Consider the following 25921-nt stretch of genomic DNA (forward strand, 5'->3'; position numbering starts at 1 on the left):
GGAAACCAAAAAGATCCAAGCACTTCAAACGGGTAAGCTCGTCCCCATTTCTACAGCTTCCCGCACTCGCCCCCAGAATCCGATGTGCACCCCCATGATACACGTAAAGCGGGTCAGCCTCACATAGCCCATTAACCGAGAGGCACTGGCTAAAATCAAAGTAGGCTGCACACAACCCACTAAGTTAATTTACAAATGTCCCACAGGGCTTTTCCAGAGCTCCTAGTTGGAGGCTGGAGCTGGGTGGGAGAACTAAGAAAAGGAGGTTGGTGGCAGTCGTCACAAATGCGGACAACTTTTCCTCTTCATTTTCGCCGGTTTCCAAACTCCTCATCACTCCCAGAGATGTGATCAGTCACGATTATCTCCTCCCATGTTGCTCTGGAGGTGAACCCCAAGTTTTCGGTTGAAGGGTGAAGGAGGGGTGTGAGGGTAGGAAAGGGACAGACCCAGTAAGGGCTCCTGCTGGGGGAAGGGGAGGCGGGAGCTTGCCGCGGGGGGGGGGGGGGGAGAGAAACGTTTTCACTCTTTGTCACTCTTGAATTGGGGGCGGAGGAAAAAGCCACTGTGAAAGCTATAAAAAGAGAAGAGGGCGGGGGAGAGCAGAAAGAGAGCTCTGGCCCTCTGTGCGGCGCGCATCACTTCATCGCTGCCCATGCTTGGTGGCCCCCTGTGAACCAAGTGACAACTCTTGGTTGTACGGGTGGGAGTGCGCTTGCAGGAACCTCAGCTCGCCTAGCTCTCCGGAGGTCGGGGGAGAACTCTTAACCACCAGTTGCAAAACGTGCTGACTTGGAAAAGAGGGACTTGAGTGGTGCAAAAGTTGAGCGCTAAGGCGCAGGAAAGGAAAGAAGAGCAACCGAGGCTGAAGGAAAAAAGTTGGGAAGGATCCCTCTCCGTGAGCGATTAAGGGGAAAGGATTCAATCGCGGAAAATAGGGCAAGAGCTCAGAAGTGCAGAACACAGAGCGCAGCTCGCTTTGCGATCTGCAGGGCTGGGTCTTCCAGCACCTTGGGTCACGCCTCCTTGGCGAGAAGGCGCCTGGTCTTTGATTGCTTCCAGGGACTGCAGAACTTCCTGCCCGCCAGAGGAGCGGGTCTCTCTGGGGTCGCGTTTGCTCAGGCCTGGAGGCTCGAGACTTGAGTCCAGGAAGGGCTGGGGGAACAGTGTCTGTGAGGAGTCCACGCGCCCACCTGAGGGGTTGAGTGTCGGCGTCCTCCCTCTCCTGACATTCACATCTCTCGGGGCTCCACCCCACCGCGGGAACCCCTCATCAGGAGATGGCCGCGCTGATGCGGGGCAAGGAATCATCCCGATGTCTACTCCTACTGGCCGCGGTGCTGATGGTGGAGAGCTCCCAGCTTGGCAGCTCGAGAGCCAAACTCAACTCCATCAAGTCCTCTCTGGGAGGGGAGACTCCTGCTCAGGCTGCCAATCGATCTGCGGGCATGAACCAAGGACTGGCTTTCGGCGGCAGTAAGAAGGGCAAAAGCCTGGGGCAGGTAGGTAACCCCCTCAAATACACTCTTCAGCCAGGAGAGGTAGGGATCAGAGCTTCTGCGCCTGAAGTTTGCCTTTGCGCCCAGAAAGAGTCAAAGCCTTTCTTAGACCAGGTGTGGCGCTTGGGGCTACTTGGGAGGGAGGTCATGAAGCTGGGTCTGCATGGGCACTGAGACTTGGGCGATATTGTGCTGGTCTTTGGGATGCTTGTTTAGAGCGGGGGCGGAATATTTACGTTGAGATACTTTTCAAGATCTAGTGAGTTTCTTTGGCCAAATGGCCGGAATGGTCCTTCCATCTTACATGCCGATGCAAAGGATGCAAGCAGCAGCTGACAATAGCAACTGAGATGTGCTTGCTAGCCTGGGTTCTAAGCGCTTGGGGTGTTCGCTTGTTTAATCTTCACAACTCTGGAAGATAGGGCCCGCTGCTTTCCCGTCTTCAAATGAAATGTTCATATGTGCCCCAAACTCACCACTGGTATAAGTGACAGCGCGGGGTGTAACAGCGAAGCGGGAATTCCGGCACCCAAAACATTTTAGGCTGCCTAAAAGCAGACTTTCTCTCTTTCACAGTTCTCTTTCTCTGCCAAATTCTTTGCACTGGCAGGCAAGACCTCCAATAGACTCGCAGTTCCCCCTCAAATAGAACTGCGCATAAATCAATCCGGAGGAAGAAAATAATGAGGCGACAGTGACAGCTTCTGAGGTGCCTGCAACACAGCAGGAAAACCAACCCCATTTTGAGAGAGGGAACTTCCCAGGGGTGTCTTGGTGTCTGTCACACAGGCAGTTTGATTGACAGTCAATTGTGAAGGGTTACACACACCAGAGCAAAGCAAACAGACGCACTGGGCACCAAGTGTGGTCAGCGCGCAGAGGCCAGGAGAGGGGGCTCTGTGGGCACCGCGAACCACCACAGCTCCACCTTCTGCTCCTTTTGTGGAAAGCCAAAATCGAAGCCAGTTTGCCAAACAGCACAGGCACAGGCACATCGCACAAGTGTCAACCAGAGGGGGAGGTCCAAGCTCAGCAGATGCGGGTTTTCCTGATTCCTCAGAGTTGAGGCTGCACCCGCTTTCAGCGCGTTGTCATCAGCTGCAGCTGCCCACAGCCCAGGAGGCAGAGGGAAGACTGGCAGCTAAGGCTGGACAGCCAGGGAAGAGTCTGCCTGAGCTTGGTCCCCTACTGCCCTCTTATGGTCTGCATGTCTGGTGCGTGCCTGCCTGCCTGCCTGCTTGTGTGCGTTTGTGTGTGTGTGTGTGTGTGTGTGTGTGTGTGTGTGTTGTTTTTGTAATTTGAGAATATTTCCCAGGATTTTGAAATACCAAACATTTCAGCTCCACTCTGAAAGGACTGCAAAGTCTACAATCCCAGGAATTTAAAAGAATTTAAGGAAAGTAACAAAAAACCAATACATATATGCACATGGGTACATCCATACATGATATTCGCACATCCTCTCTCTCACACACATCTCTCTTACTATTGCTTTTTCCCTGGGAAACACCCCAACATTTTCAACAGCAATTAACCTAACCTCCTCTTTGGAAGTTCATCATGAACTGGGACCATCATGAGCTGGGGTTTTGGCCTGGGAGGACATTAGCAGATAATCTACTACAGAACACCCACGCCTCACTCCATCTTCTTAGTTTGAGAGAGCTTTAGTTCTCCCAAGAACAGAAGGACGTAGCATCTCTCCGGGCTCCTCACTGTTTTAATCAGTGCACATCTTGCGAGTTTCCGAACTGTGCCTTTACTTCTGACATTACTTCGGGTCCTGATCCCTCATGTTCCTCTGTCAAGTTTGCTATGCCAGAAGCCATGGATGCTTTACAGACCGGACTGAAGAGCATATATCTGAGTCTAACTTACCCTTTACGTTTTGCTAACATACCTGTAGACAGATAGCTATGCATTATTTTTGCTTTCCCTCAAAGACCTCTTATTTATGCTTTTTAAAAGTGTTTGCAGCCACACTTCAACTCCTCAAATTGAATATCTAATTATTAACTTTCCTAATAAGTTGAATTCTTGATATGCCCTTCAGAACTTAGTGTATAAAATATATTTCATTATAGGTTCTTAACTATAATTAAGGGATTCTTAAAATGCAGAAGTGGGTTTGTGAAAAAGTCTAACCTGCTGGAATCAAGAGTAAGTAAAACAAAATGTCGGGGTGGGTGGCAGGAGGAGAGTCACTATCTAGGAGAACTATGTTGTATCTATTCTGGCCACCTCACTTATGGTTTTGTCGAAAGCATGTGTTCTCATCAAAAGAGAAATGATTCTTTCTTTGAAGATGAGAAATAATTTTTTTCAACATTTATTATTCTATCTTCTTTATTCCATGGGACACGCTGTCTCCTAAATATGAGTAGTTGCTTTTCCACAAATAGGATATAATTTTGAAAACCAGCTCAAGAGAAATAATGCTACTTTTTAAAGTGGGGTGATCTCTAGAACATCAATGTTGGTTCCCAGAATTTTTTCACCCACCATAATAGCAAAGTCCTGTTGAGAAGACTGACAGCAGCTGTTTCTATATTACCACCCAAGGCCTAAGACATTCAGTTCTGTCCATTGCCTTTAGTGATGACATTGAAATATCTGTCTTTAAAGACAGGGGAAAATCTCTAGGGCACAACCCCACTCCCATCAGGAGATTAGAAACTTAGTCTTTGACCTTCCTTACTTAATAAACTGAAATTTAACAGCCATCTATTTTAAAAGTTCATAATAGGGAGCTAAAATACAAATTTTACTGCCACTGCAAGGTTTTTCTGTCGGAGAGATGTAATGATTTGTTAATCCACAAAAGGGAAAATAGGAGTAAGGAAGCTCCATGATTTCTCAGAATTGGTTCATCTTGATTTCATGGAAGTGTTCTTAATTTATAGGTTTTTCCTCTTCTGTAGGAAATGTGGGTGGGTTGTAAATTATTCCTAGAAATACAACTTTGTATTTTCAGAAAGAAAGAGCACAGAGAAAAATCACATTGCTGGTGAGAGGTGTTGTAGGCACGATTTTTCACTTCTGGTGCGAAGTGACATAGAAAATACTTCAGCATCCTTTCCAGGACACCATGAAGACTTACGGTGGGAACTGACAAAGAACCCGGGGTGGTACTGTTTTATTAGTTAGTACAAAATAAAGTAGGAAAGGTGGTTTTGGTAATTTATTCAGAAATTTTAATTTAGCTTTCACTTCCGGCATTGCTAGCGGGTTTTAAAAAATAGCGTGTGCTGTATATGTGTACAGGACAAATCATGTTCCACAATAAATATCCATGATATTTATATATTTCAGTTCCTAGGGGAAGTACTTTACATATTTGAAACCAAAGATAATTTTAAGTACCATCTTCAAAATCATGGGAATATATATATTTTTATGCCGTTGCCTGATAGTGCCTCTACAGCTCTCCATATTGAACATTATGGGCCACCTTCGAAATAAACTTAAAAATACACCAGTGCAATTAAACAATCATTTTATTATGTGCAGTTCACAGTATTTTGTGTGTGAATGAAAAATGTTCTAGACTTGTGTTTCTACGCATTTCTGTCACATCTCAGTTGCTCTTAATAGATGTATTTAACTTGAAAGCAAAACTATAGAGCAAATTCAAATACTTCTAAAAGTGACAGGTAGATGATTGGTCAGTGACAAACAGTTATATTTAAGAAGTTGACAAGCATTTTTTTTTTTACATGTCTGTTTAGTGTAATCCCAATTCTATGACTTTTGAATAGACAGTTGAATAGAGCTGGAAGAACAGTTGTTAGGATTAAGCAATGTTTTGAGTAAAGAATTACTGAAATTTACTGAACTTGGTTAGATTTGGGAGACCTGGTTAGAGATCACTAGTAATGGTAGATTTCGTTTTGTTTAATAAAAACGCGATATTTATTTGCACTTGTGAGAATTCATGAGAGAGCCCACTAATATAAACTATGTCATCGTTTCTTTGTAGCGGCTTGCTTTGCTTTCTGAAATTATCCAAGATTTCTTTTAACCCTAGCCCAACTTCTCCCTGCTAAGAAATAAATAACCTGCAAACACTTGTTGGATATCGCAATACAAATATATCATTTTTATAATTAAGCTTTCAAAAATCATTTAAAACTCTTTTGAAAGAACCTGCATGGATATTCCGTTACGTTCATGATAAGTCCTGCAGAATGAGCCGCCGATACAAGTGGAAGGTTGCCCACGACTAGCAGAAGAACCGTTTTAATGATAATCTAAGTACAAGCATCCATCATTCCGCTTTTGTGCTAGACTAGAGTGAGCAAGAGGACAAGGTGACTTAAATTCACTCCAGCTGTGACTCTGACCGAGTGTAGACTTTTTTATTATTCCCTCGGATACAGAGTTCTGCCCTCTTCTCTCCTTTCCCGACTGTTTCAAATTGAAGGTTAAAGTTACAGCAATGTCATAGAAGAGGAACGGTATACTCCGTTTTAGGAGAATATTTGCGCCTGCTCTTTTTACACGTGCAATCGTTTAAATTGTGCGTTAAAATCGTCTGTGGAGTTTGTCAAGAGATTTATCATAATTAATAGATTTACCATTTGAAATCAGCCCTCGCACGGGTTATGTCCTTTAATATAAAGATAATATCAAGGTGAATTACAATCTTATTTCTCCCCGTGACTCCCTGAACACATATTAAAGTTGATTTGCCTCATTATTCCTCTAGTTGTTGGTATTAATCTATAAAAAGAGATAAACCCATGTTATTTATCTGATCATTGGTAAGATTATGACATATAATGTCTGCATGAGTCTCTTAGACATTTTTACTAAAAGGCTTTTATATATTTTAATCCTATTCCTCCCCTTTCTCCAGTTCCCCCAAGATTCTCCTCAACCCCTATCTACCCAACTCGGTTTTCTTTCTCTCTCTTTCTCAACCCTCCCATAATAGCTGAAATTCTAAAAAAAAAAAAAAAAGAAATTAGTAATAATTCATGGATTTGTTTTTTTGATTCCTTGGCATTGCTTTTTAAAGGTTGCATAGAAACATTCAATATATAATGCACAATGAAATTTAATATTAGTGTTTCAGATAAGTTATCAGTATTTTCTTCTTTTTCTATTGACTTTGGATAGAAACTGGAAAGGGACATCATGTTTTCCCTCTTTGTTGGTTTGGTTTTATTAAAACAAATCCAAACCGTTCTCTCAAACAAAGAGGTCAGTTGATATAAAATTTGGGAAGTTATTTTTTTTCTTTCATAAAAAAATAGGAACATCTGTCCACAGGATAAAAAGTCACCATCCAAATATTTAAAATAATGGCTTTTCAATGAGTGTTTCATGAGGACAACTTTGGGTCACTGCCTGCTTCAGTTCCAAGGCAATAACAGGAAGGCCACAAATAAGACCAATATCTAGTCAGAATCATTCTGGAGAATTTTTGCCATGAATTGTTTTCTGGTAAATGGAAAATTGAACCAGAGAGATCTTTAAGATTGGTGATTTCAACCTGATGTTGAAATTATTGTGCTCTTAATGAAGGAATTAGCTTAAGATATATTAACATTAATTCAAATCGTTGAATCTATATGGCAGATTATTTTTGAGGCCTTAAAATTAGTTTTGATTTAGCTACATTAGAAAAGCAGAAGTCAAGTCAATAAGACCACATGGAAACAGTAAAATTTTAAGAGCTCACCAGCTAACTTGTTCACATAATGAAGAAATGGGACCAATGTATATCACGTCTTTCAAACCTTCAGCAGCATCAGTTTAATTTAGTTGTTAATATATTGTAATTTGATATACATAGTAGTTTAAATTCAAGTATCTTAAAATTACCCATTAAATGGCCCAATCCTGTGTAAAACAAAACTTTGAAAAATCAATGAATGAATAAGTACATTGCACGATGAGATGAATCAAAGCCTCACAACAAGAAGAGATAGCAGCTTTCAATATTATGATTTACCACGTGGATGAGATAAAGTATACATTCCTCCTTCTGACGAGAAGAAGAATTAGTTATCATCAAATGTATGACTTCCTTAAACAAGCTTGCAAATTCTTAAAGCACATACTAAATTTTACTAAGCGGTACAATTGACTTACCATCTACTTGGTGTCAGACTTGACTCCAAACCCCCAATTGTAGTAACTCTTTTAATCTTCTAGACAGCTTGAAGCTAATTGTAATATCCTTGCATTTCTAAATGATGAAGTATTTGAAAGCATGAGGCTGAAGAGATGGTTCAGCAGTTAAGAGTGCTTGGTGCTCTTTAGAGACCCTAGTTTAGTTCCTAAAACCCAAGTCACGTGACTCACATTTGCCTTTAGCAACACTCCAGGGGATCTGATGCCCTCTTATGGCCTCTTTGAATGCCTGTACACAGTTCACACACACACACACACACACACACACACACACACACACACACACACATTAATCAATTAATTAAAACAATTATTTTCCTGAGCTAGAGATCATTCAATTTGTACAATTCATAAAGTGCAGAAAGCAAAAATCCTGGCCCTAGGCTGATATTTGAGCTAGTATACTTAATTACCAGGTTCTGATATTAGTTTGATAAGTTTATTCTTATTCTTTAATTTAAGAAGAGTATGTAGTTCTTTTTTTTTTCTCGTCTTTCTAATATTGTATAGTGATGGGGGTTTACCCATAGCTCTGTTAAAGCATACAAGGAAACAAGCCATCTATGGCTGCCAACTGCTCCTTGAGTAGCAAGTAGTCCAGAGCTTGGGACTATAAAGGCAGAAAGCACAACAGTATACATACCAAAGAGGGGTCTGCCTAGTCTTCCCTAAAAAGCAAGGGAGTAGTGACTAAATTATGTGGTCTGAATGGAAGGAAGACTCAAACTCATACGAGCCCCGAAAACCACAAAATAGACCCAACTAAGCATCATAGATATTGTCACACTTTTCTCGCTGGATGCTGACATTAAGAATGACAGTGTATCACTGTCATAAAAGGGAAGCTGGCTCATTACTGGTTAACTATTATAGGTTAAAATTATAGGTTAAAAATGGAAGCAAGAATAGCTCAGACTTCAAGGATACAATTATAATAAGCTGGGGTTTTAATACCCAAGGCAATATTAGTTACTCAACCACAGGAACCAAAAATAATTGAGCATACTCATAGAGTCTGCTCCAACAAAATCAATCTGATGCTGTTTAAAGTTAAAACAGTCCCTCAAGAGCAAAACTCTCAACTGCTTTTGAGTGTCTAGACCCACATGTTGTGATCAGAATTCAGAGGGCTGTCGTTTTTCTTTGCATATCAGCTGTCTCTTTGAAAAGGATCCATAAATTGGAGGTGTATTATTTTCATGCCATCTCCTCGAGTTTTGACAGTTTTCTCTAGAATGATGTTTTCATAATTCACACAAATTAGAAGTAATTTTTAATAATATTGAGAATTAAGTTCATCTCACAGAAGTGTGCAATAAATACATTTCTTTTAACAGGGCTGTTAGAAACAATAGTATCTGCTGATAGTATTTTTATCTGGATGAAATATAAGCCTTCATCCAAATGGGAGCACAAAGGAAATTTTTCAGGTTCAAATCACCTGAAACTGTAGTTATCTGTAAATGGTGGTGTCCTCTTACACAGCCTTTATGGGTGACTTGACCTGCATTGAGGTGTTCTCTTGAAACCTAAAGTCCTGTTTCCCTAGTATTAATCTTCACACTCTATGGTCTGCTGTTAATTCCTTATGCCTAAATTTTCCCTCTATCTCTGACATTGTGCTCTTTCTGTTTTCTTTCTTTCCTCTGCTGATTACAGACTATAGTCATCTACCTGCAAACCTGGGCACTTCTCACAGTCCCGTTCTGTCTGTTTCTTTTCTTCTCCTATTTTCACACAATGAAAGATAGGATTTCCTATTTTTAAAGACTATTTACCACTTATATCTATCTTTAAGATGATAAACCCCACATGTTTCCCATACTGGTTTTGGAAACCACACCAGAAATGACAGCAACAACATATGAGCCCTCAGTAACAAAATGCAGACCTTTGATGCCTAATATCATATTGTCAGAACAAGACGGATGGTGGTATCATATGCCTTTAATCCAAGCACTTGGAAGGTAGAGGCAGGCAGATCTCTGTGAGTTCAAGGCCAGCCCAGTCTACAAGAGGACAGGCTTCCAGGACAGGCTCCAAAGCTACAGAGAAACCCTGTCTCAAAAACCAAAACAAACCCCCCCCCAAAAAAAATGTCAGAACTTAGGCAGCCAAGCACCTAACCTCTGTGTAACTGTCTCTCTCCTGATAATGAAAGAAAGCTACAGGAAACCTAGCAAGACAGGGACTTTGCTTTTGTCTTTTTAAAATCTCTGTTGTTTGAAAATCTTGGGACTTTCATGATTTTTAGCTTTGTTTTTGTAGTACATTTGGTGTTGAAGAGTTTTATGTTTGATTAGAATGCAAACATAGCAATGATTTATTCTTATCAAGTGCTACATATGATAAAATGTACAAAAATAGTTAAATAACATTATTTTTTTGTATAACATGAACGAGATAGTAAAGATGGCTATATTTTTTGCTATGTCCTAAAAGATGAGCTGTTATTTTCAGGGTGAAGACTCACCTTTCTTTTCAAACTGAATGACTCCTAAAAATGCTTGAATTTGATAACCAAATAAGGTCATTGCTACGTGTTTAACCATTTAAGATGGACGTCTTTATAGAAAAAAAATCAAAATAAATTTCATCATCTACAAATTTAAATGTTCCAAGAGCTCATAGAAGAGATTAAATTAATATCTGAATGGCACATTGGCAATCACTTAGTTTTACTTTCGCATCTTATAGTTGAGGGAGTGAGGTTGAGAACGATGCAGCACAGATGGTCTCCATGGTAAAAGAATTCTCACTAGAACTTGGGTTCTCTGAATCTAATACAAGCCATTTAAATAAGTGAAAACCCTGTTTTCAGTTTATCCTGTGTCATCTCTGCTCTGCGTAAGAATTAAATGTTAATTAATTCTTGAGTTAATTAAGAAAATACTGGTGGGGGATAAACTATGCACAGGTTTTTAACCGGTGTAGGTTTGCACGCATTCAAATGCATTATCAAAGATTACAGTGCCGTGACGACAACTGTATCCATGGCTCTTAGGCAAAATTAATGAAGGGAAGTGGCTGTAATTACCCTGTCCTCACTTGCTTTCTCAGGCCAGACACTTCAGTGATGTGATTAGCAAGCAGCCCGGCTGAGCCTCCCCTGCAATAACTGGCATCACAGAGGAACTAAGGATGGAGGATGCGAATTGCCTGACCTTGGTCCAAGCCTCTCTAGGATAGGGTCCAATGGCTTTAAAACTTTTCTCCCAGAGTCAGAAATGTATTTTATGTTGTGATCCAGTATGACTTTCTACTGTCACACTCCCCACACAAAAAAAAATGCTTCAAGTATACATTCTATTATGATTGACAATGAGACACATTTTAAAATTTCATTTATTTTCTTTTCTGCCCACTTTTGTCATCATCTCCTCCTCCTTTTCTTCCTCCTCCTCCTGCCTCACCCACGTCCTTTGGAAACGCTGGTCATCCCTGCTGTAATTAGTGAATAAACCTGCAGCTTGAGTAACATTGAGCCAATGAGTTGTTAGCTGTGCTCAACGGGATCTCAGGTACTCTTCTTGGCAGTCAGCCTCATTTTCTGCAGACATTCAGAATCCACTCTGGTGGTGTTGAAGAGAAAGCCTTGTGAAGAGCAGCATTCATCTCTCAAGCTTCTTTCACTCTCTTAGCTCTCTGCCAGCCATGGGCCCAGACAGGCTGGATCTCTTCAGTTGCTGATGTTTCATGTCTTTCTCTCTCACTACTGGTAGATGTGAGCAATAGTTATGGGCCTTTGCTATTTTGCTACTTTTGGCATCTGTAAACCCTGTATTCGCATCCTATTTCTATGCACATGCCATCTACATTATCATACACTGTTTCCCAGAATTTGCGATTGAAGACGGCTACCATTTCCACCTGGGATGCTAGGGGGCCTTGATTAGACACATGCAGAGTAGTCAAAATCACCCATCTTTGTGGATTTCCTCCAGGACACCAGTTATCACCCAATGCATTTTTATTATTGCATCTCCAGTAGCTTTATCTCCTGTCTTTGTAAATTAGAAAGTATTGCCTCTTCGCAGTTAATATCATTAAAAATTGCTTTACAGAAAAAAACTTAGACTTTTATCTTAAATTTGTGAATGTCAGTTGTGAGTCACACAATCAACTCAAGTAAATTGTGATTCTGAAATCATGACTAGTTTCCATGTTGCTATATTAACACTTTCTTTGTGGGGATAAAAGGTGTAGGTATAAGAGATTGAGAGTGGAAAGTGTTTTCAGGTTTAAAAACTTTTTATTATGGCCTATTGGTTTGGGTTTTCTTGAATTTTCTTTTAAAAACCTCCATACCCTGCTAATATTTTCACGGTTCTGATAAACATTCATTTGTTCTTATTCTTGTATCCCACGAGCACAGCCTCCCTGCCTGCCACTACAATGTTCTGCTAGTGACTTTTCTTCCTGTTATACCTAAGATGTGTTCCTTGTGTGCTATATTTTGAACACATAATGGATCACACAGTTTAGGATTCATAAGGTTCAGGGAGATGATTCCGTGTAAAGTCAAACTTCATTAATGTGAAACAGTATCAGCCAGGACAGAAAAAAAGTGGGTGGACTGGGACGAGGTTCTTTTTAAATCTTTAAAACAATGTTATTTCACATATCAATCCCAAGTCCCTCTCCCTCTTGTCCTCCCACTCTTCCCATCTTCTCCCCATCCCACCCCACATCCACTCCTCAGAGAGGGTGAGGCTTCCCATGGGGAGTCAACAGAGTCTGTCACATCACTTGAGGCAGGACCACGGCCCTCCCCACTGTATGTAGCTGGGGTAAGGTATTCCTCCATAGGGGATGGGTTCTAAAGAGCCAGTTCGGGCACTAGGGATAAATACTGGTCACACTGTTAGCGGCCCCTCAAACTGCCCCATGCCACACAACTGTTTGCTTAATTATGTTTATAACAACATTATCCATAGTAGCCAGAACGTGGAAACAACCTAGATGTCCTTCAACTGAAGAATGGATAAAGAAAATGTGGTACATTAAACAATGGAGTACTACTCAGCAGTAAAAAAAAAAAAAAAAAGATGACATCTTGAAATTTGCAGGCAAATGTATGGAACTGGAAAAAAACGTCCTGAGTGAGAAAGCCCAGATCCAGAAAGACAAACACAGTCCAGCCTCACTCATGAATGGATATTAGACATAAAACAAAGAATAACCAACTTATAGTCCATGACCCCAGAGAAGACTGGAAACAGGAAGGGGTTCTTTTCCAAAGCTGTTGAAAAAATAATACTCTGTTAAATATGAATGTTCTCCTCAATACCATAGTAACTGATTATCCATCCTACATGGCAGGAATCGAATCTCAGAGACTTAAATCCAATGGACACACACACGGAAACATTAAACTTCTTTTCAGAAAATTGATGTAATTCTTTAAAGAATTATTATTAATTTCATAGCCCTCACCTTCAAAATAATTTTAGTGTTACAGGACAATGGAGCAGAAAGTAAGATGACAGACAGCCGACCCTTAGCCTCTGCTCTCTCCAAGACAGCGCGTTTCTCATTCTTCCCTGTCCCCTGCCAACTGGTGCTAACTTAGTGCTTTCTGGAATCACACTCAGGTGGAATCAGAGAGTACGCTGCCCCCCCCCCCTTTTTTTTAAACCTAGCAACATGCATTCCAGTTTCTCCCTTGGCTTTTTATGGTGTTTTTGTAAGATAAATTGTTCTCCAAAATAAGTAAACAGTCCTAATTTTGTTTACTGCAAGCATAATTTACTACTTCTGGTTTCCTCCTTAATGAGAACATGTAAGGACTTTTCATAAACATGATCATTCTTCAATAAAATGAAGAAAATAAAATGATTATAATCTACTGAGAAACCATAAAATGAGACTCTACACTGGCAAAAAGTAAAGGAAACCAATATGGGCTATTAGGTTACATGTTTAGATTTTCAGGTATGGGTCTATGTATTTATTTTCTCAAGAGTTATATATGTTTGGACGGTTGATAGATGACTAAAATCAAACATATTAAAAACTAAATAGTATTTATTTCTCCAAAATTCATTAGTGTTCATATCCAACGATCATTAAATCTAGAAACACGCTAGGGATTCTCCTCTAACGAAGATTGCTCCGTCTATTGCTGGTCAACATTTGGTGCTTTACTGTCATCTAGCTGCTGCCTCGATCCACAGGAATTCAGTATCAATCTCCATAAAATATATCAGTGTTTTATACTTCTGCAAGATGTCTTTCACACCATCTCTGAAGTGAGTTTTCTAAAGTTAGAATATGGTTAACCTATCTCCATCATCTGTCCATTAGCATAAAAGCTAACCTTAATATTTCATGTGGTTATATTATTTCCCCCACTTAGTCCCTCAAATTCTTTAGGATGAGAGGCAGAACTGGAGTTTAAGGTCAAGAAGTCTTGTGACTGAAAGTGTAGTTCTGTAGTTGAGTGCTTACATTAAATGCACAGGGTTCTGGGATCGGTCCACAGACTTTCAAAAATTAAACAAAATAAAAAAAAACCAATTAGTCTTGCTTGCGTCTGTATAGTTTATTATTATATCATGCCACTTCATACACACACACACACACACACACACACACACAACTAGCTAAAGATCTTTTCAGTGATACACCTAAAAATTCAGATGTAATTAAACTCTTTAGATAAATCAATCAAATTTCTAATTATTTCCTTTTTTAAGTGTCTTAGACACTGTGTTCCCAGTCAACCAGCACTTATTAGACACACATGTCTAATAAGTCCTTTGTATATGCTGCAATGAAAGTAATGTAGTGTTCTTGAGGAAACCATGGAAATGTTGATGTTGACAGAGGTTCGTTCCCAGGTTCGTGTACTATAGAAGTGGGCCGAAACAGCTTGATGAGTTTTCATCAAGCTTTCTAAGGATGGACACGAAAACTGAATCTCCTTGTTATCTAGCTCACTTCAATTATATAAAACTAAAACTATTATCCTTTCTGTTATACATGAATGACACAAATCTGGGTATTAACCACAGTGAAAAAACATTGTTACTTATTAATGTAAAAAGCAGCGAAGCCATTTTAGCCATTCTTGACAGGCTGTACTGCAGGTGCATCAATGGACGGTCGGGATGACCTGTAGGAAGGAGACTGTCCTATAAACAGCCAGGAAAGATCTGAGGGTGCTGAATACCACAGTGATAAATAAAGGGGTGAGATCAGTCTTTAATTTCCCAAATATTTTAGCGGGAGTTAAAGTTTAACTATCTTCCTGTTTGTAAATGTTTTGCTGTTCCCCAAGAAAGTCTGATTTTAATTTTATGATTTGCAAAATACCAAAGAGACTTTAGTGGGAGGAGGCAGCTTACAAGGAATTAGAAGTATGGGAAGAAATAAAAAAAATGGAGTTTGGAATTGGTGGGGCCCTCAGCAATCGCTAATGAAAGCAATGACAAGAGAAGGATCCAAGACCTCACCACTGGGAGCGCGGGAGCAGAACATGGGCTAAAATACAGCAGAGAAATCAATGCGATAGAAGACATATTTCTAAAGACATAGATTTTAAAAAGCACATACACATTTTATTTTTCCAAACTAGCCACTAATTCTGTGGCATTAGAATATAGACATTTGTTCTGAAAATGACTTCAGAAGTAACCCACGTGTTTATTTCTTCTTGGTCCTTATTTGTGACTATAACTAATATCATGTATATTCATTAGTATATCACATTTAAAATGCTTGACTTTTTGTTCTTTCCTTAAACTCAGTGCCCATACTCAGTGAAGTTATCAAAAAACAAAATACAGAATTGTTTCCAAAAACAATTCCAAAGCGTTCCTCAAGTCGTTCTGAGCCGAGGCAGTATTTTAACTGTAATCCTTTCCATGCCGGTTTAACACGGAAACCCTCATTTGGAATTATAAAATCTTAAACTTAAAAAAGAAGATCCCTAGCATTATCTTGTAAACTGGTCTCCATTACAAAACCTGAGAAGAATTTTTATAAGACGGTTCCCTTCTCTGAGAGAACCACCATGTTCCAGCGTAGGCTGGAAGTATGTTCCCCACCCCAAGCCCACTCTCCCTGCAAGAGGCAGGAAGAGCTCACACTCACTCAGCATAACTCCCAGGAGTCCGAGCTGGTGACACAGGATACTTGACGTGTAACTTGTTAGTTAAAATGCATGCACCGAGACAAGAAAACAAAGTCTGTAAGGAGGTATTTGGTTTTTTGTTTGTTTGTTTTTGTAATGTAAACATATTAAAATTTCAGAGAAAATCTGAACTTTTTAACTCTGTCAAAAGGTCTTTGGAATTGCTTAACTAATAAAAGATTTCCAAAATACATTAGAAATCCTCATAGACTTCCTGCTTGCCTATTTGCTTTACGGGTATCTTCTCCAACATATTTTAGAAGGAAATAGCAAAATAGAAGCAAAAAAAAAAAATCTTCTTGACATGACATTTCCAAGGAGGTCCCTAGCCCAGCAGCTGCAGGGCATTGCAGCTGAATTTTAGTGTCTATTGGTTGCTAAAAGCACGAGGCCCCGATGTGCAGGTCTTAGGGTACAGGCTGCCCACTCATTGATTACAAATTGCATTGGAGTGCACACTGATTTTTTTTTCTTCTTAGAAACTACAAGCTTTCAACACAGAAGTGCAACTATATTTGATGGCCTAGAGCTTAAAATATGAAGGACAAAAAAAATACAACAGTGATTCATAGGCGACATCAAAAAAGAATCAGCCACACCAATAAATCTATTTGAAAAAAAACAAAACATAGTTCACTTCTGGGAAAGCCAAAGACTGGATGCAGAGGATACTTTGACGGTGGGAGGAGGAATTTCTGGAGATTCAAGGACTGATTAAAATACCTTAGGAAAGTGCATAGCCACAGCGGTGAACAGGTGACTGATTTTGAATCTACGCTATCAGGTTTAGCAGAGTGCCAGGAGCAGTCATCACAGTGGGCTTGAGTGCAGGGATCGGAAGGAGTGGTAGTCTGCAGCTCAGAGACATGAAAGGGGAAGGAACAAAACCACAGACAGCTGCTTGCGACTCAAGCACACACAAATCAAATAGGGTAAATGCAAACCATAGTAATTGTTTATCCATGCATAAAGCAGCCTGGCATTAAATGTGGTTTCACTAGAAAAATTCTGTATATTTTTAGCAACGTCTTCCGTCTAGTGTTAGTGTCGTCAGATATCTGAGAAGTAGATGGTGTCTTGCTTCTAGAAGCTGCTCACAATTAGCATTGGTTGAACACCTCCAGGTTCCCAGAGCTTTATACCTGGCTTAATCTCTGTATCCTATCAGCTTCCGGGTCTCCTGGAAAGCATTCACTAAAAATGTGAGGGAGGAGGTATAGAAAAAGAGCTTGTAGGTGACAGACAAGCTTAGTATTTGGTGTCTGTGGTTCTATGGAAGCTCAGTCTCAGGGTCAGAATTATTTTTTTTTCCATTAAAATATAAAATGTTTTTGCCTTCTTGGGTTGAGTGGGGGAGACCTCTTTGTTTCTCATTTTTGTAAAATTGGAAAATGCTGTTTTGAACATATTGGAGCTTTAATTTGATTTAGAAATTTAAATAACTTTATAGAATTTTGCCTGTAAACTATGGAAATTATTAAAGTTCCTGTCTTCCATCCCTAGAAGATAATTCTAAAAAGGATGCATGTTCTAAATCTCCATAAAAATTAGAACAAACAAAACACTCCCAAAGGCTAAGTGAAAGAAAAAAAAAACAGTATTTCAAATACATAATAATTATTCATAGTTACTGGAAGATGATCATTAAAAGAGATATGTTAATGGTTTGTAGGAAATTAACCCTTAATTTCAAAGCAGTATACTGTTCTTGGTGTTACTGTTGTGTGTGGTGGAAAAGGGCAGTGACTACCGACAGTTCTATGGAGTCTGGGTTATCCGCCATGTTTTTATTGTTAACCGGAAGTGAAGGTGTGTGCCAGGAGTCTTGTTATGTGTCTGATGAGCTCGAGAAGAGAGCTATTTGCTTGCTGGTCTGATTGTTGCAAACCCAGACACAGGAACAGAGAGCATGTTTGGAATGTGCACATGCTCAACACCTGGAATTTTCCGAAAGTACGGTCATACTTCATCCGTCACCAGAGTGAAAAGCCAAATGCTGATCTGAAGGAGGACTTCTGAGGCAATGCTTCTGGAGCTCACAAAATACACTCCTTGTCATCTCTCCGACATAAGCCTTTAATCCCCTCTTCCTAAAATTGTTTATTTTAAAACGTGAGAAAGTTTAAGGATGTCAGAGGCGAGCTGTGAGCTTTTCCTTTAAAGACGCTCATCCTTCAAACCCATCTTCAGCAAGAAACTGGCATTTCATGTGCTGAGCAGATGGCGTCAGGCAGGGCTGGCCGGCCCTCGGGTGCAGCTGGGCAGATCTGGCACACAGGTGTTCTGATTTGGACCTTCTTGCAATTCTGACACCACTCTCCCCTCCATAGGGAAGTATGGCTTGACGATGCTATCTTCCCAGAACAACTGCTTTACCTCTCTAACCAAGTCAGGTCCGACTGAGCTGGGTGATATTGCAGCTCTCTGACTTAGATGGAGCTTGGATAGAGGATGTAGACGGTTTGCTCTAAGACCTGGGCCAAGTGTTTGGTTTTAATTTCCTCATTTATATTCTGTATTGTCCATCGTGGCTGATCCCTTCACCTTTCAGAATTTGGGGGTACTTCTCAAAAGGGTGGGGCTGTTGCTCTGAGAGAAACAATACAGCAGTGTTCAAAACAGCAAACAAGCAAACAGACAGAGCTAAAAATTGCACTGGAATGGGTGGCTTTTGTAATCATGGGTGATGATTGAGCAATCCCGTGCCCAGTTTAGGAAGTCTTCAAGGGTTTCAAGTAAGACTCATTTTTTTTTCTTCAGCGAGGAAAACAGGACAGGTTTGTTAAACATTTCCGAGCACTTGACAAACGCTACTGTGAAAGTAAAAGGTTTCATAAATAGAACAACAAAGAGACCCACTGTCTGCTTTTTCTGCATAATCTTTTACATAATCACTTCAGTCCCACCAAAAGTATTTCCTAGTGCAGAGCCCAGATGTTTTGAACTTTGGCTTTCCTATTTTTTTTTTTTTTTTTTTAGAAAGCAGTAGTTAAGAACTTTCCCATTCCTTCCCATCTTTGTAAGAGCTGTTAATAACGAGTATAGCCAAGTAGGAGAAAACAATTTGGAGATGCACAAGGGAGTGGTATGGACCGCAACCCGGACTTTCAGATTGTGCTTATGTCCTTATGTTTCTCTCGCGTGCACAAAACACAAATTTGAAAAATACATCTCATTACTTAACTTCTCTATTTTCATTCAGTTATGTTATGCACAATCAAGTGCTTCCACCTCCACTAACAGGGGCAGATAATTAGCAGCACAGGGAGCAGCAAGTTTATCATCTCTAAGTGCTTTTATTCACCCCACCCCCATTATTCTGTAAGGGTCATTTACTATTAAAGGGCAATCCTGTTTCTGAAAAAGTGTGGGTTGTTGAATAGAATTATGAGCTTGGTGTTCATTCTGAACCACATTACAGAGCATGATTCATTTGAAAAGCTGAGCATTATGGGAAATGGATGACTAACAATGCAACATAAGCTTGCTCAGAATGAACCAGGACAAACTCATCAAATGTATCAGATATTGGGATTTAATGATAATTTATATTTAAATACCTGTATCTCCCAATGACTCTCATATCTGTAGGCATAGCCCCTCTCTCTTGCACTCAGGTAGCCACATCAGAGCTACAGGAATCAATACTCCCTTCCGAGTACATCCAAAAATCCGTATTTCTCCTTTACAATTCCATGCCTTGATTTCTGTCTCAACTGATGGAAGATCTGCTTTGGTAATTGTTCTGCAGTGATTGTAGATTCATCTGTACCCATCACCTATATTGAAGCTTATTAGGAAAGTTCCTTGGCTAAGAGTGAATTAAGTTTCTTGTCTATATCTTTAAAATACATTCTTAGATCCAAAAGAACCATTATATATTATGGTATGAAATAACTGTAGGCCACAGGGAGGTATCTTAGAGATTTAAGTTAGGCAGAATGATATACACACAGGTCAAAGCAGATCTTTCTAAGAAAATAACCTCATATAAATATTAAAAACATCTTTATTTTACAGTACTGCATCTGTTCTATCTGTTTACATTTATAACATTTAAAAATGGATATTCTAGAAACCAATTAAATCATCAACTTCACCACTGCAAAGCAGAAAAATTACTAAAATATCATTTGTTAACCATACCCTATAAAAAGAAAGGAATGTGAAGAGCCTGTTCTGTGGTAGTGAGGAACGGGGTTGTGAAACATGGCCTTAGCGACAAACCAACATCAAAACTCATACACAACGATGCTATTGATGTTTTGTCAAATTAGTCTTTAGTGTTCTGTGTAGGTCAGTTTCTCTGTATCCTGCACATGCATCCAGCTAATATTAGCAGCTAAACAATGGTGAGTGTGTTTTGGTAGGTTAACATCATAGGTGTTTATGATAATATATGAATCAGACCTTACCCAAAGATTTTCAAATACCTTTGTTCTAATTTGACTCAATTAATGGGCATGCCTTGTCTAGGGTCAAGGAAAACTATATCACTTAGGAAGCATCAGGGCATTTTCATCACATTCCTTGTTGTTGATAACAATTTGTGTCATATGTATTGAGTCTCCTTTTAATTTTGCTCATATTATCAATGTCTATTTGCCCACTTTAATAGTTCATAGACATTTGAAAAATATTGTATCTCTTCTGAATGATTAAAACTACTTCCTTGTGTCTCAAAATCCCAAGTCAATTAAAACTACTTTCTTTTGTCTCAAAATCTCAAGTCAGTCTCCCATCCCATTTAGAGGAATCAGAATTTATGTGCATAGATAAATAAAAGCACAGCCCATTAGCTAGCAGTTTTCCTTTAGGAGTTGGCCACTTCATTCATTCATTCATTCATTCATTCACCAATGATTATATACACAACACAAATTGGCCTTGGGAGATATATATATATTTCTTTTTAGGGGGAGGGCACAAGGGTGGAGGGTGGAACTGGGAAGAGTTTATGACCTATCTGATTGCACTGTGTGAAATTCCCATATAATGAATAAGATATTAGGTTGGAAAAAATAGAGTGGGTTCATTATAAAAGTATTTTTTAGAGGCCATATGTTGAAAGCATCATGATAAGCAGTGTTAGGGAAAGTTGGGTGAAAGAACTGGGATCCTACAGAATATGCTTTAAGTTTTTATGAGTCTCCTCCCTGGCTAGTGATGAATCCCTTTCCCACTCCCACACACCCTCTGGAACATTCCCTTGACATATAAATCTTGTATCCCTCTGATTCTTCACCATTTCAGTCAAAATTGTGTCCTGAGTATTTTCCACCTACCCTAAAAACAGCCTTTTTTTCCCCCAGAAAATCATTCATGGCTCCCAGAAGCAACTCCCTCTGTAAGGCATGTTGCTACCCTTTGGCTGCTGCTTCCAAGGAAACTATAAAATAACCTATAATGAATGAGGGCAGGGAAGAGTTCTGAGCTCCTAACGCTGGCACTGACATAGCATGATGAAGCCTATTAAACATGCTTACAAATAATATGCTTCTGAGATGTTGTACTGTGATGTTAATAAACCCGTTTCTTTTTTTATGCAGAGGGTAGTATTCTTAAGCTGCAGCAAAAAGTTAAAATATTGTTAGATGAACTTTAGAGTTTGAATATCATTACATTACAGTATATGAGGTATTTCAGGGGGACTACTTGGGCAGTAGGCGGAACTGTAACTTAATTTCACGGACATCAAATGTTACCTGTGAGGGGGAGGCAAATACATTAACAATGTCTTGACTGGAGTGAATAGGGAGTATTTCCTGAGAACGGAATAAAGCAAACCTACCACCTCAAAGAAAACAACTCACATTATCGGTTTCTTGATTTGGGCTATCAGGCTTTACAAAATTATATGAACCAATATTTTGTGAATGATAAGCAGATGCTGTCAAAAAATCATACATAATTGTGGGAAATAAGATTTTACTTACACGTATTCTCTTGATATCTATTTAGAAATTCTGACACGATGATTGTCCAAGAACCAGTAACATGGAGAAGACACAAATGTCCCTTAAATAAGCTTGAACCTAATACAGGGTTCTTCTAAACTCATAACAGTGAAAGGTTTTGTAGAGACAGCGATACAGGCTACTCTTTCAGGAAACAGGAGCAGGTGAATTTCTTTGGGTCAAACCAAAGTCCAACAAGGATGAAAATACAAGTTCCTAGTTAGTCAGGACCACATTGTGAGACGCTGTCTAGTAAAAAGGGAAGACAATAAAAGGAAAGAAAAGAAAAGAAAAGAAATGGAAAGAAAAGAGAAGAAAAAAACACTGGTATAAATACTTGGTAGGTTACTTTGCTCTAAAAAAATGGCAATAAAAATTGTCTATTGTGCCATGATTTTCACATTTAGCTGCTTTGTTAAAGGTTAACTGTACCTTGAAAAGGAACTGTGGAAGCATTTAATTTTTGTTAGACAGGAATTTACTCAAGAAATATGATTATAATTTATATGAAAAGTTAATCCATTGTATACATATATTTAAGTATTACTGTATCTTGCTTTTTAAGAAAGCAATTTACTGGTAGGCAAATCAACTAATTTAAATGAGAGTAATGACACATCACACACACACACACACACACACACACACACACACACACACACACACACGTAGATGATTTGAGTTTGTAAGGTGATAGCAAATGTCACAGATGGCAAAATGGTTTGGGACTCCCAAGGAAAAAAAAAAAATCCCTTCAAACTTCAAATCTGAGGAGTAGAAAAGAGTCATTATGGGGTAAAATGTTATCACTCTATACTTCAAAGAGAATTTTCACACATCACAGAGATCTAGAAAACAGACAGCAAACAGTCATTTAAAGGAAAACTTCAGCTCAGCCAAGAAGCCAAAGATTACTTTGTGTTCAACAGAATGCCTGATTCTGCTTTGATCTGAACTCCAGAATGTCCTTTCCAATACTGTGTCAAAGCAAGGGCTCAGATACTTTATTTTAGTTAAAAAATATCACTGTCCCTTTGCCCTCACCCAGCTGCAAGTTCCCCTGTTGAAGTGCAATTTCATGAGTTTATCCTGAACTAAAATTCCAGTTTCCTGCGCTTCCCAGCTGCAAGCTCCTTCCCAGCTTTGTTCAATAATTAATACATACGCTTAAAATAAGAGCACATCTCTCCCTCACTCCTACCAGCTGCACAGTTCTAGAATTTTTTAATGGATTTTAAGAAGTTTTTTTTGTTTGCAATAATATTTCAAAAATATAAACGGGTCCAGATTCTCCCATCCCTCTTTCCAATCCCATACTGCTGTGCCAATTCTCAGTGCTTCTGACAGCTGCCAATGGCAATTATCTCAGGCCCCTCATCACTTGCAGCATTACTGTTGAATCCCAGTTTTTTTTTATTTTATTTTTTTTCGAGACAGGGTTTCTCTGTGGCTTTGGAGCCTGTCCTGGAACTAGCTCTGTAGACCAGGCTGGTCTTGAACTCACAGAGATCCGCCTGCCTCTGCCTCCCAAGTGCTGGGATTAAAGGCATGCGCCACCATCGCCCGGCCTCACAGTTTTTTTTTTTTTAATTTTGAACATTTCAGACCTTAAAAAAAACATGACAAAACAAGCACCAGTCAAAGAAGGGCGTGTTAAACCTTCTTCTGAAATGATGGGAACTATTTTTTTTTCTGTGCTTGAATATAAAAGCAGAGTTTATCTTTTGAATGTAACAGCAGAGTTTATCTTTTAAATTATTTGCTTAGTTATTTGTTGTTTCTTCATTTTAGACATGTGCCTGTAAGCATTTTAGGTGACAGAAGGATATATTCGGCTTCACCTACAATAACCCATAACGTTTATGATTGTTTTCATTAATTTATTAGATTTTCAGTCTTCTTGTTTGGCCAATTCTAAGAAGATTTTCGAATTATCAAGTATTTCTGACACTAAAAAAGAATTGATATTTCTGTTAGATAATCCAATATTGTTTATTTATTGCTTTTTATGTGCCCTCATATGTAGATTTCTGAATAATAAAATCACATCTTCTGTTTTATTACATGCAAATGGTTTTATTTGACATGACTTTTTTTTTAGACGTTTAAAGAGTGAGAACTTTAAAGAGTGAGAACACATGTAGTCCTAAATGAATTGTGGGAAAAGGTGGGGAATTCAATGGGGGCTTTCTCAGCCTTTGGGAATTTAGAACGCTGAATGCTCATGGTCCCCCAACACTTCCCTTGAGTCCATGACTTCTGAGTTCCTGTGTCCTGAATTTGAAGAGCTTAAAGAGAAAGACTGACAGCAGAGCCCCTGAAGAGCAGGGCTGGGTCCCCACACTGGTAATGCATGAAGTTGGTCAGGTTGGTCCACCCCTATGATGGCCAGCTGCGTCCACTTGATTTTGGTCATGTCTTCATCCTCATATTCTCCTGTATAACTTCCAGGTGGGGGAGCTCATTTGGAAGAGATAACAAGAACCCAGGAAGCAAAACTCTCTTCCTGTGTGCTCTGCCTTGAGCAGGGACGTTCTCCGAACTGTTGCCTTATGGTCCCTGATCTAAGTGATCATCTAGCATCCCTGAAAATAAAATTCTATTTTAAAGGGTATCTCTTCTGTATATCTGAAACATTGAAGCTGAGAAAGGTTGCTCTATCCATCCATGTTTGACATAGCCATGATAGTAATATTCCCTAGTTTACTTGACTACCCCACTTTTTAAATAGGTGCATTTCTCAGTAAGGGTTTTAAAGCGTTCATTTAAGTAGAGCATGAAAAAGATGCTGTACTCTCTCAGCAAAATTTGGGAGCAGCATTTTGACTCTCACTTAACAGTATTTCCTCAATTTCTCGTGTGAGTTGTCCAGTACCCACACAGTACACCAAGTGACAGATTATCGGCTGCCTTTTCCTTTGCCCTTTGCTTGAGCATGACTAGATGATGCAGTTGGACAGGGGATAGAAGAAAACTTTAAAAAGAAAACATGGCTACACTCAATTCAGCCACTATGAGACTCATATAAAATTTTAACTTGACAAATAGGTGCAGTTAACATGATCTTGGAATCACTGAAGATTTCAACCGACTCCTAGAAGTTTGACCCAGACAAACAAGCCTTCATGAATACTAAGAGATTGCTTGTTGAAGGTCCTCTAGCATTACTACCTTCTCCCCACAATCCACACATAGTCAGGGGCTATTAGGTACAAAGAGAGGCTCTGAGGCCAGGGAGAGGGCTTCTTCTGCAGAACTTAGTGAAGAATTAACACACACACACACACACACACACACACACTCACACACACACACCTGTTTTTAACTTTCTTTGAGATGCTGAAATTCTTCCTTCTGAATCATGTTGCCCCTATTACCAAAATCATACATGAAAACATAATTACCATTAACAATACAGGGAAGACTATTTGTCCTTGTAAAAGTCATCTTAGCATAATTCTGATTCAAACTATAATTTTCTGGATCTTTCTAACATTTACCTTTTAACTCATTAGCTACATTTTGAGTCTTTGGTCTCCTGCCAGAACTTATTTTTACTTTTGATGTTTTATTAGATGCTGCTCCTGACTGTGGCAGTCATGGATGACATCAATTTTAAATTCTCAATGTCATTGCAATTTTAGCTTTTACATATAAGTTATTTTAAAATAAGGTATTAATCTTGTCTTAAGAAACTCTCTGCTAGACTGTGGCCAGAGCTGGGGACCCATTGCTCTAGGTAAATAGTATTGTTTGATGAGGAGTTGAATAAAATCATCCCAGCAGGGTAACTCAATCTGTGAAGGAAAATCCTTCATACAGCTCTTCAGCTAGCTCGATGATCATGGTCCAGTTTCTTGCTTTATCCATAGCGAAAGGCTGCTCATAGTGCTGGACTCCAGAAACCCCTTCCTTCTCTTTCAAAGACAGCAATAGCAGATCGGCGACTCTCCAAATTCTATTCCCGCAACACTATATCTTAGTAAGATCTCCTTTTGGCTCTATCTTGGAAAGTTTTTCCAGTTTTAAAGCCTCTTGTGACTGGATTGGACCCATTCACGTACTCCTAAAGTCACGACATGGATCAGCAAAATCCATTGCGCCATATAAGGTAACACATTCTAAATATTCAGAAGTCAGGTTACGAACATCTTTGGAAGACATTATAGTTGTTATTTTATTTGATT

General features: G+C 39.4%; 1 protein-coding gene across 1 annotated transcript in view; it reads left to right on the plus strand.

Annotated features, from left to right (window-relative positions):
* Positions 1-947: 947 nt before the first annotated feature.
* The window catches only part of Dkk2 (dickkopf WNT signaling pathway inhibitor 2), an 88512-nt gene continuing 63538 nt past the window's right edge, over positions 948-25921 (plus strand). The window contains exon 1 of the mRNA XM_005357297.3: positions 948-1502. Coding sequence (XP_005357354.1) covers positions 1281-1502 — 222 coding nt within the window. The 5' untranslated portion in view covers positions 948-1280. The remainder of the gene's footprint in view (positions 1503-25921) is intronic.

Source organism: Microtus ochrogaster, chromosome 21, assembly GCF_000317375.1.
Source record: "Microtus ochrogaster isolate Prairie Vole_2 chromosome 21, MicOch1.0, whole genome shotgun sequence".
Taxonomy (NCBI): Eukaryota; Metazoa; Chordata; class Mammalia; order Rodentia; family Cricetidae; genus Microtus; species Microtus ochrogaster.